Source organism: Chiloscyllium plagiosum, unplaced genomic scaffold (genome assembly GCF_037043375.1).
Source record: "Chiloscyllium plagiosum isolate Xiang-an unplaced genomic scaffold, Cpla_swu_hap1 HiC_scaffold_1, whole genome shotgun sequence".
Taxonomy (NCBI): Eukaryota; Metazoa; Chordata; class Chondrichthyes; order Orectolobiformes; family Hemiscylliidae; genus Chiloscyllium; species Chiloscyllium plagiosum.
This window is the reverse complement of record NW_028270139.1, coordinates 65,119,982-65,132,131: the sequence shown is the minus strand read 5'-3', so window position 1 is coordinate 65,132,131 and position 12,150 is coordinate 65,119,982. Positions and strand designations below refer to the sequence as shown.

The 12,150-nt window shown below is 40.7% G+C and overlaps 1 protein-coding gene across 4 annotated transcripts in view; it reads left to right on the top strand.

Moving 5' to 3' along the window:
• The window catches only part of rfc1 (replication factor C (activator 1) 1), an 86,367-nt gene that overhangs the window by 14,056 nt on the left and 60,161 nt on the right, over nt 1-12,150 (top strand). For all 4 annotated transcript variants that reach the window (XM_087987318.1, XM_043692868.2, XM_087987321.1 and 1 more), the window contains exons 2-4: nt 3,327-3,452; nt 3,622-3,697; nt 4,529-4,639. In XM_087987318.1, the coding sequence (XP_087843444.1) occupies nt 3,327-3,452; nt 3,622-3,697; nt 4,529-4,639 (313 nt within the window). The remainder of the gene's footprint in view (nt 1-3,326; nt 3,453-3,621; nt 3,698-4,528; nt 4,640-12,150) is intronic.

The following is a 12,150-nucleotide window of genomic DNA, read 5'->3' as shown; positions in this document are numbered from 1 at the left end:
AAAATGCAGTACCTTACATTTATCTAAATTAAACTCCATCTGCAATGCCTCAGCCCATTGGTCCATCTGATCAAGATCCCATTGTACTGTGAGGTAACTTTCTTTGCTGTCCACTACACCTCCAATTTTGATGTCATCTGCTAACTTACTAACTATGCCTCCTAAGTTCTCATCCAAATCATTTTATATAAATGATGAAAAGCAGTGGACCCACCACTGATCCTTGAGGCACACCACGGATCACAGGCCTCCAGTCTGAAAAGCCACCCTCTGTCTTCTACCTTTTGAGCCAGCTCTATATATCCAATTGGCTAGTTCCTGTATTTTGAGATTTAACCTTGCTAACCAGTCTGCCATGAGGAACCTTGTCAAACGTCTTACTGAAATCTATATAGATCACGTCTACCCCTCTGCCCTCCTCAATCATCTTTGTTACTTCTTCAAAAAACTCAAGCTAGTGAGACATTTCCCATGCACAAAGCCATGCTGACTATCCCACATCATCCTTGCCTACCAAATACATGTAACTTCTGTCCCTCAGGATTCCCTCCAACAACTTGCCCACCATCAATGTCAAGCTCACTGTTCTATAGTTCCCTGGCTCTTCCTTACCTCCTCTCTTTTCTGTCACCTCACCTGTGACTTGATGGGTCCAACAATCACTTCCCTAGCTTTCCACTGAGTTCTAGGGTATACCTGATCAGGTCCTGGGGATTTATCCACGTTTATGTGTTTAAAGACATCCAACACCGCCATCTCTAATGTGGACATTTTTCAAGATGCCACCATTGGCTTCCCCACATTCTGTGCCTTCCATGTCCTTCTCCACAGTAAACACTAATGCAAAATACTCATTTTAGTATCTCCCCCATCTCCTGTGGTTCCACACAGGCTGCCTTCCTGAACTTTGAGGAGTTCTGTTTGCTCCCTAGTTACCCTTTGTCCTTAACATATTTATAAAATTCCTTTCGATTCTCCTTAACCTTATTTGCGAAAGCTATCTCACGTCTGTTTTTTCCTCCTGATTTCCCTCTTAAGTATACTCCTGCCTTATACTTTTCTCAGGATTCACTCGATCTCTGCTGTCTATACCCGATGTTTGCTTCATTCGTTTTCTTAACTAAAACCTCAATTTCTCTGGTCAGCCAGCATTCCCTGCACCTACCAACCTTGTCTATCATCCTAACAGGAATATATTGTGTCTGGACTCTCGTTATCTCAATTTTGAAGGCTAACCATTTTCCAGGTGTCCCTTCACCTGCAAACATCCCCAACCCCTCTCTCCACCCCCCCCCCCCCCCCCCCCCCCCCCCCCCACCCCCACCCACACACACACACACACACACACACAAAAAACAGCTTTTGGAAGTTCTTACCAAATACCATCAAAATTGGCCTTCCTCCAATTTACAACTTTATCTTTTAGATCCTGTCTATCCTTTTCCGTCGCTTTTTTTTTAAACACTAGTAGAAGTATGGTGCTCCACACTGACAACCTCAGTCACTTGTCCTGCCTTACTTCCCAAGAGTAGATCAAGTTTTGCACCTTCTCTTGTAGGTACATCCACATACTGAATCAGAAAATGTTCTTGTACACACTTAACAAATTCTTCTCCATCTAAATCCTTAACACTATGGCAGTCCCAGTCTATGTTTGGGAAATTAAAATCCCCTACCATAATCACCCTATTATTCTTGCAGTTAACTGAGATCTCCTTACAAATTTGTTTCTCAATTTCCTGCTGATTATTGGAAGGTCTACAGTATAATCCCTTTCTTATTTCTCAGTTCCACCCAAATAACCTCCCTGGTTATATTCCCAAGAATATCCTCCCTAAGTACAGTCCCTTATTAAAAACACCACTCCCCCTCCTCTCATGTGCTGCCCACTCATATCCGTATATAGCGTTTGTATTTTGGAACATTAAGCTGCTAGTCCTGTCCATCCGTGAGCCAATTCTCTATAATTAGTGATATCCGGTGATTGTCAACATAATCAAAGATAACTTAACGGGGCAAATTTTTTTTGTAGGCTGTGATCTGGAATGCAATACCTGAAAATGTGCTGTAAATAGGTTTAATAACATTTAAAAGGAGGATGAATAAATATTTGAGGGGAAAAAGTGCTGACGGGGCTCTGATCATAGGACCCCTACAGTGGAAAAAGTGGTTATTCAGCCCATTTGAGTCTGCACTGACCCTCTGAAGAGCATCACCCCCTGACCCAGTCGCTAACCCTTTATTTGCCATGGCTAATTCACCTAGCCTGCATGTCTTCAGTCCGTGGGAGAAAGCCAGAGCACCCACTGGAAACACATGCAGACATGGGGAGAATGTGCAAACTCCACATCGACAGATGCCAAGGCTGGAATCAAGCCCTGGTCCCTAGTGCTGTGAAGCTAACCACTGAGCCACTGTGCTGCCCCGACAGGGCTGTCGGGAGAATGCTGTGGAGTCTAATGAATTCGATAGCTCTGCCAAAGAGCTAACCTAGATCTAATCGCCTAACCTGCCTCCTTTGCTTCAGTATCCTTGATGGGCTGGTGTAGAGTCAGCTCATCTTGGCTGAGATGCTGATAACATTACATTGATCTGATTTTCCTCTGATTTGTGGATGGAAACATTCCCATAGATTTATTTTGCTCGTGTTTTGTTCTTTTTAAAAATATGCATGTACAGATATTAGTTGAGATTAGCACTGTGTTTGGCTGAGACACTCCTGATTGGAGTGCTTTCTGATACTGCATACACTTGCAAAATTGCCTCTTGGTGAATAGTTATAACTTCCATGAGGGAACACAGATTATTGACAAAAAAAAACATGTGGAAGCATCATTCAAATCTGGGGGTTTTAGTGATACAAATTAGTTTGAGCTTACAGAAATGTTTCTGGAATAAGTTCTAAAATTGCCTGGTTTGGCCCCTTTGTTATGGAAAGGCGTAATACTGTACAACTGCTATATCTAATTACTTACTGATGGCTCTGTAAGTTTTGTCTATAGTAACCTGGAGGTCTATTTGATATATCAATTGGTCCCTGTGTGAAGAATTTTGTTTGTTTAATCTATTCTATATTTGTATTTTGCTATTTTAAGTCATGATTTCTTCCCATCATGTAATTATATTCAACATAATATTATTCTTGTAATATTCCTACTTATTCAAATGTGTTGTTTGCTTTTGCGACTGATAGTATTTTTGAATGTGCATATGTTGTTAACCCATTCTGAATTTTGGGGCACTGACCTATACTTCTGTGGTAACACAACTATCTCTCAATAAGTTTACCAGTTGTGTTTAAGAATTTTATTATTTTATATTCTTAGGACATCAGAAGATTCTTTGGTGGCCTTTCTACTGGGAAGAAACCTGGGAGTGAGACTTTGGAAAGGAATCGGGCTAAAAATGTTGGCAAGGGAACTTCAGATACAAAGAAGAAAACTGATACCAAGGTCAGTTACCTTATGTCTGCTTTAAAGTTCTGAGTGTTTCACTCTCTAATATTTCGATGAAATAAAGTACAGGTACACAAACAGCCAATTTGTATCACAGCTTTAAATGACGATAAAGCTGTCCATTTTTGAGCTAATGGCTTAGACGTTATTTGCTTTGTGTTTTCAGGGAAAGGATTCATGCAATTCAATATCAGGAAAGCAAAAGCCAGTGCACAGAAAAAAACACATTATTTATGATTCAGGTAAAGTTTTTTTTGTGATATAAAATCAATTCTTCGGCTGGTAAGTGACAAATAACATTGGGTCGTGCCAGTGCCAAGGAATGGCTGTCACCAAAAAGAGAGAATCTAACAAGCTACCCTTGATATTAAATGATCATAATGTTGCTGAATTTCCCCCATTATCAACAACAACATTGATGAGAGATTGAGTTGGCCCAGCCGTGTAGATATTGCAGCAGTCAGAGCAAAGTCGGAGGGTCAGAATTCTATGGCAAATAACTCGCCTCATCATTCAAAACCTGTAACCCATCTACAAAGCACAGCTTATGAAAATATGGAATATTCTCCATTTGCCTAGATGTGTGAAACTCCAATACTTGAGAAACTTGACTCCATTCGGGACAAAACAAGCCTGCTCGATCCATACTTCATCCACCATTTTATTCCTCCTTCAACAATGTACAGTGCCAGCATCAAGATACATGCAGCAATTCACCAAGATTCCTTAAACTGCGCTTAACAAATCGGTGACCACAGCCACCTCAATGGATAAGGCAGCAGGTGCATGTGAACACCACCACTTGCAACTCACTGTCTAAGCCACACATCACTCTGACTTGGAAGATATATTTGTTGTTTCTGCAATGTTGCCGGGTCAGTCTTCTGGAACTCCTTTCCAGTGCTGTAGGTGCACCTGCACCAGATAGATTTCAGCAATTCAAAAAGTTAACTGCTCATCACCATTACCTCCCAAAGGAGGCACTAAATGCTGACCTTGCTCATATTCCATGGAATAATAGTGTGGTCCTGGTTAGATAGATTTAGTAAAACACATGTTTTACTTTGCTGCAGATTCTGAATCTGAAGAGACTCCTCCAGATAAGAAATCTAAGAAAAACTCTTGCACCACCAAACCTATGAAGCCTTCCAAACTAGAGACTGTTACAATAATTTCTGAAACTGGTAAGAAACTGATTTGACCACTTTTCCTTTATGTAATCCTATTCTTTGTTCTTGTGAAAAAGCAGGGCATGATAGAATGCCACGGTCTTCAATTCTTTCATGTACTTGGTGTGCTTCTCTTGCATCTTGGGGCTTGTCTACAATTTGTATTTCTCACTATTCAGAAGATACTATGAGTTATCTTTCTTGGATTGAAGTGGATATTAAATTCTCTTTTACACATAATCGAACTTCATTTCTTTGCAACTCCATTGATCCCATCTACATTACTTGCTGTCCATCTCATATTAGTGTCATCCACAAACTGAAATGAAAATCCAAAGTTGAATATTCTAGTCATTAATAAAGATGGTGAAAAGCTGATACGCAGACCTTGTAACATTGCTGTGCTCATTCTGGTAATTTGCTATCTTCCCTCTGTGTAAATGTCAGAAAGTCAATTCGAATAAAGTGTTCCCATTTTGTCGAGGAGAAATTGCTCTTCTGATTAAGTGGTATTAATTATTTAAAACTGAGGTGGTCTTTTGGCTCTGGGATTTGCACTCTAAATAAAAAGAAGTTTAAAAGCCCACTGAATATTCCTAAAGGTAGATTTGATTGGCTTATATCTGCACATTGTCTCTTAAGAGAGCACTGTCTTCTGTTCAAGAAATTGATTTCTGAATGGTGTATTTTCCATGCTTTGAATACTGTGGCTAGCTGCATTTTAATACGACAGGAAGAAAATTGTTTATACCTTTCCAAAGATTTATTGTCTCTTGCAACTCACTGTCTAAGCCACACACCATCCTGACTTGGAAGATATATTTGTTGTTTTTGCAATGTTGTCGCATTCTCCATCCCAACAGAATGGAATGTAAACTGTGTAGTAATGTAATTTTATAGCAGCGGTTTTTGGTTTGGGTTGGTGTCTCCGTTTTGGTTTAAAAACTGTCCTTTAGAAGTTCATTTGTCTGTCTCCAGTTGATGAGTTCAGAAACCATATTTGACATGAGCATATCTTTGTAACAACTCATTGGGTCAGTAACAAATCCAATCTATGTTCTACAGGATTTGGTGAAGTTTGTAACTTAGTTTGTACAACATTTAGCTTACATGTCACAAAATGGACTACAAGATATCAACACAAATCCGTTAATTTTCCAGTGCTGCAACCAGAGCAGTGACTTTTTCTCATGTCACTAGGCATAAGTATCAATGATGTAGGGTGTGCTGAACTCCATGAAAGCAGTTTGTGTTGTAAATGTGCCCATACACTATCAGCTTGTAATCTGATGTGACCTTTTCAAACAGAGTTTGGCAAATAATCACTTTATGTTACAATTGCAGACTTGTAGCAATATTTTGTTTTTATATGCTGTGATATATGTTCAGTTTTTATGAACTTGAATAACTGGATATGGCTCTGTGACAGGTGCATGTTTGCAGTAAAACATGTACAGCAGGTCAGCTGCTTTAAGCTACAGTTCTTTTGAAGTTTCCTTTTTACAATGTTGCCTTACTATCAGTTTTTTCAAAGTGATGAATTCTGCTGAGACACGGTTCTATGAGACACGGCAACACTTAGATATTAGCGTTCAGGTGCAGATTTAGATAGATTTCCTTCAGATAGTTTAGTGTCTGAGTAATTTGCATTTTATGTGGATCATTAGAAACATAAAAGCTAGGAGTAGCCATTTGCCTGCTCCACCATTCAATATGACCACAGTTGATTCTGTTTCTCAATGCCATATTCCTGCTCTCTCTGTGATGCCTTTAATCTGAAGACTTATTTATCTCTTTCTTAGTGACGCTGTATGATAGAATTGCACAAGTTCATTGTCCATTGAATAAAGAATCTTTTCCTCATTTCGGTCCTAAATAGCCTGCCCCCTTTTCCTAAGACTGATCTCTGGATCCCCAACTGGGGAAAATGTCCTCTCTAGTCTGTTCAGCCCTGTAGAATTTTTTTATTTTACAATTACATCCCCTCTCATCCTTCTAATCTCTAGTGAACACAGAGGACGGTACAGTGGCTCAGTGGCTAGCACTGCGGCCTCACAGCGCCAGGGACCCAAGTTCAATTCCAGCCTTGGGCGACTATCTGTGTGGAGTTTGCACATTCTTCCCGTGTCTGCGTGGGTTTCCTCCGGTGCTCTGGTTTCCTCCCACAATCCAAAGATGTGCAGATCAGGTGGGTTGTCCATAGTGTTAGGTGCATTAGTCAGAGGGAATTGGGTCTGGTTGAGTTACTCGGTGGGTCGGTGTGGGCTTGTTGGGTTGAAGGGCCTGTTTCCACACTAGGAATCTAATCTAATCTAATCATCAGTGAAACCAATCTCTTCTCTTAGAACAGCCCTGCATCCCCCAGTTTTATATTCATGAACTTCTGCTGAGCTCTCTCTATGGCACGTACATCCTTAAGTAGTGAGACCAAAATTGCATGCAGTGTTCCAGGTGCAGTCTCACCATAGCCTTGTTTAACTGCAGTAAGACCTCCCTCTTCTGAACTCAAAGCCTCTTGCAAAGGCCAGTATACAATTTACATTCCTAATTGCTTTCTACTTTGATTCACTGTTGTATAAAGACATCAGATCCTTTTGTACATCCACATTTCTCAATGAATCATCATTTAAATAATCTTTCCGTACTGTTTTTCTCACCAAGTGTATAACCTCATCCTTACTCACATTGTACTGCATCTGTCATGTGTTCTTCCATTCATTCAACTTGTCTTAAGTCACCTGAAGCCTCCTTGCATCTTCTGAAGTCTCGATCTTAATTTTGTGTTAGTCAACCTGCAATGTTGCACTTAAAATTTTTTTATTCTCAATCTATCCCATTATATTGCCTCCAATCCCATGTGCTTTAGTTTTGCCCATAACCATCATAACTATCCATCATATGGTCCGTATAGTGTCCTTGGGTAAGACAAAGGGTGGAGGGTTTGCTTTTTAATCAAGAATTTGTGGTGCACGGACATTGCGTCCCTGGGCGGCCATTGCTCCCCAAACCTTGAATTCCTCACCATCAAATGCAGCCCTTCTATCTACCGTGGAATTTACCGCTGCTATATTAACTGCTATGTACATTCCGCCACAAGCAAAGGTTGAGGAAGCTCTGGACGTGCTGTACTCCACCACTAACACCCTGGAGACGGAACACCTTGAGGCTTGGTTTATTGTAACTGGTGACTTCAGTCAAGCCAATCTAAGGAAGGTTTTGCCCAAGTACCATCAGAACATTACCTGCCCCGTGAGGGGCCCGAATATTTTAGACCACTGCTACACTGCTGTGAAAGATGCCTACTGCTCCATCCCCTGCCCTCATTTCGGGAACTCCGACCAGAATGCTGTGTTTTTTCTCCCAGCTTACAGGCAAAGGATCAGTTTTCCATCGTGTGAATCCAAGGAAAGCGATGGGACCAGGCGGAGTACCAGGCCGTGCGTTCAGTGCATGCGCAGATCAACTGGCAGAGGTCTTCTCTGACAACTTCAACCTCTCCCTGCAGTAGGCCACTGTCCCCCTCTGTTTCAAGAGGGTAAACATCATCCCTCTTGCAGCATGCTCATGCAGCATGTCTCGATGGCTACCGCCCAGTGGCCCTAACTTCGGGGGTCATGAAGTGCTTTGAAAGGCTGGTCATAGCATTAATCAACTCCAGCCTTCCCCAATATTCTCGACCCACTCCAATTTGCCTATCAGACTAGCAAATCCACGTTAGACGCCATATCACTTGCCCTTCACTCCTCCCTAGAGCATCTTGACACCAAGAACAGCTACATAAGAATCCTACTCATTGACTACAGTTCAGCCTTCAACACTATTATCCCCTTGTGACTGATTACTAAACTTAGCAATCTCTGACTGAGCCCCACTCTCTGCTATTGGATCTTCAGTTTCCTGACCCACAGACCACAATCAGTGAAGACTGGGGACAATATTTCATCATCACTAACACTCAACACTGGAGTGTACCAGGGGTGTGTACTCAGCCAGCCTACTGTACTCACTGTATACCCATGACTGTGTCACCAAATACAAGACTAATGCCATTTACAAGTTTGCTGATGGTACCACCATAGTCGGTCGAATCTCAGATGGCGACGAAACAGACTACAGATGGGAGGTGGAAGACCTGGAAAAATGGTGCACTGAGAACGACCCAGCTCTCAATGCCGGCAAAGGCAAGGAACTCGTTATTGACTTGTGGCGGGATGTTACTCATGCCCCCTCTACACATTAACAGCACAAAGGTGGAACGAGTGGAGAGAGTCAAACTGCTGGGAGTGGTCATCTACAACAAGCTTTCTTGAACTCTTCTTGTGGTTACAAAGGCCCAATAGCGTCTCCTTTTCCTTAGGCAGCTGAGAAAATTTGGCATGATGGCGATACTCTTGCCAACTTTTATAGGTGCGCCATCGTGTGCATTCTGTCTGGATGTATGGCAACTTGGTGTAGCAATTGTACCATTTAAGATCAGAGATGGTTACAGAGAGTGGTGAACTCTGCCTGGACAATCACAAAGGCCAACCTCCCATCTATAGAATCCATCTACCAGGCCTGCTGTCAAGGAAAGGTCGCCAACATTCTCAAAGAACCATCCCACCCTGGCAATGTTTTTCTACCACCACTACCATCAGGGAGAAAGTACAGAAGCCTGAACACGTTTCAGAACAGTTTCTACTGTTAGAATACTGAATGGACTCTCAAACTCTTAACATACACCTGTACCTGTGTTTTTGTTTTTGCTGCTGTTTACCTATTATTTACTTATCTATGTTACTTAACTCTGTGATCTGCCTGTATTGCTCACAAGACAAAGCTTTTCACTGTGCCTGGGTACACTTGACAATAAATTCAAATCAATTCAATTCAATTCAACCTCTTCCATGGGCCCTTGTTAGAAGCCTTCAGAAAATATAAATGCATTCCATTCACTAGTTCTTCCTCATCTAATTCCCTAGTTATATTCTCAAAAACTCCAGTGGATTTGTTAAGCATGATTTGCATTTCATAAACTCATGCTGGCTTTGTCAAATGTGTTAAATGCTTTGCAAACATTCTTTTATACTAGGCTTCAGCATTTCTCAAAGTACTGATACTGTATTTGGCTCACTGGACAGTAATTTCTTTCCGCTTTCCCGCCCCTTTTTAATAGTGGGATTATATTTGCTAGTCAGTTTACAGGAACCGCTCCAGAGTCTGTATAATTTTGGAAGATACATCCAGTGTTTCTGGGACAACTTCTTTTCGTATTCTGGGATGTCAATTATTAAACCCTGGTGATTTGACAGTCTGTGACCCCGTTAATTTCCTGAGCACTCTTTTACTGACTTCGTTCAATTCTTACCTGTCACTGGTTTCCTAACATTTCTGGGAGGTTATATGTGTACTGTTGTGAAGATAGAACCAAAGTATGCATTCATTCTTTTAATTCTTTGCTTCCTATTGTAATTTGCTGGCTTCTGACTGCGATGAACCTACATTTATCTTTAGAAACCTTTTTTCCCTTTGATTTTATAGAAGATATTGCAGTCAGTTTTTGTTTTTTGTTCCCATACTCTCTTCTCCCTCTGGATCAAGCATCTTGTCCTTCTTTTCTGAATTCCATGTTCTCAGTGTTCTGGCTTGCTGTTTTTTCTGGCAATTTTGTCTCCTTTCTGGATCTACTGCAATCCTAATATCTTCAGTAAGCTACGATTATGACCCCTTTCCTGATTTATTTATATGCTAGGCAGGAATTGAAAATTGCTCTAATTCGTGCCCACATTCTTTAACTATTGTCTGCTGCTGCCTTCTGTCTGATGTCAAAAGCACCTTTCAATCTAATTTTCTTTTTCTGTCTGTCTCTGTCTCTCTGTCTCTTCCCCTCCCACTGCCTTTGCTCTCCCCAGTGCGCGTTCACGCTCACGCTCTCCCGCCCTCTCTCCCTCATGCGCTCCCCCCATCTTGTGTTGTCTCCTGCGTGCTTCTATTATGATCGTGCCTAAATCAAAAGCTTTTAAAAAGATATTTGAATTCCCAGAAGTTGACATAAAGGGATTGCATGACAGTATTTTAAGTCTTAACAGTTCTGCTGTAACAAACCAACTTATTACAACACTGGCCAAACTTTACTTGGCAGAGAAACTGCATATTATTCTTTATTATTCTTTTCAATGCTACTTATAATAACACACCATATTGTTTTTGTATATTCTTTCATGAATGTGAGCATCATTGGCTATTTGTTGCCTATCCCTAATTGCCCTTGAGCTGAGTGATATGCCCAGCCATTTCAAAAAGCAGTTAGCACTCAACCACATTGCTGTGGATCTGGAATTGGATGGCAAGCCACACTAGTAACGGTGGAATATTTCCTTTCCTAAATGACATTAGTGAGTCATGTGGGTTTTATGGACAATTGCAATAGATTGATTGTCATAATTACTGCAAGGCTGTCATCTCTGACACCAGTAGGCTTTTCAACTTTCTCTGTCTCAGAAACTGAAGTTCTCTGCACAGTCTGCTCAGCTGTTCCTGTCATTGGTTTCCGGTGTGAACATTTTTATACCTTGCTCCCACTAAGTCTTAACCAGTGACCCTCTGTCCGCAAGGAACCCAAAACACACAACTGTTAGGCAGTTGACAAAAATCATGTGATCTTTTTCATTACTCAGTTTTATCTTGAAGAGAATTGTAATTGAATAAATGTTGTGAAAAGATTTGAAGAGTTATGCAAATTGTGAAGGGAATAGCACTGGGAGAAATACTTATTCAGAGAGCCAGCGCAGACATGACACGAAGTGACCTTAACCTGTGCTGTAACAATGAGAACTTCTGATTCTATGAAAACATAACCAGTTTCTAAAGCCTCACGATTATGGCATACGCAAAGCTGTCCAGTATACAGATTTTCACAATGTGATGCCTCTGACAAAAGACTGTAAGTAAAAGATGTTAAATGGATTTGCAAATTAGGATAATAAGTAACCAGAAGAAATTATTTCAAGTTGACCGTAACACAAAAAATTGTGGAACATAGCCCATTCTCCTAAATTGCTTATCTGAGAGGGCAGACAAATGGGATTGTTTCAGACTTTGTGACTTTTGCTCTGAGATTCCAGAACAGTAAAAGAGAATCCTTGAACTGTGAAACCTGGAACAATTACCCATTCCAGTTGTATAATGTTCCATCTTTGTTCCTGCTACCATTGTGTTGGTATCTCTGCAAACAAATGTTTTTGACCTTGATATTTGGAGTTACTCTGTGTTATTAGGCTAGATAAGACTGAAGTGTACTTTTTTTTTTAAAACCATTGTACAGTGTCTTTCCATACAGTACAATATGTCAAGGTTAAATGTTGATGTAATAAACATGAGTATGTCTTTAGTTGCTCATCTACAGTCATTGTGACTGTAATGATTGCTTCAGAAAAGTAGCCAGACATTTGAGATAAACCTCCTATCCAATTATCTCATTTCATTTCAGACCATTTCTTTCAAATTGGGACCTTTTAATTTTGAACATAGAAATGATCCAGAAAATG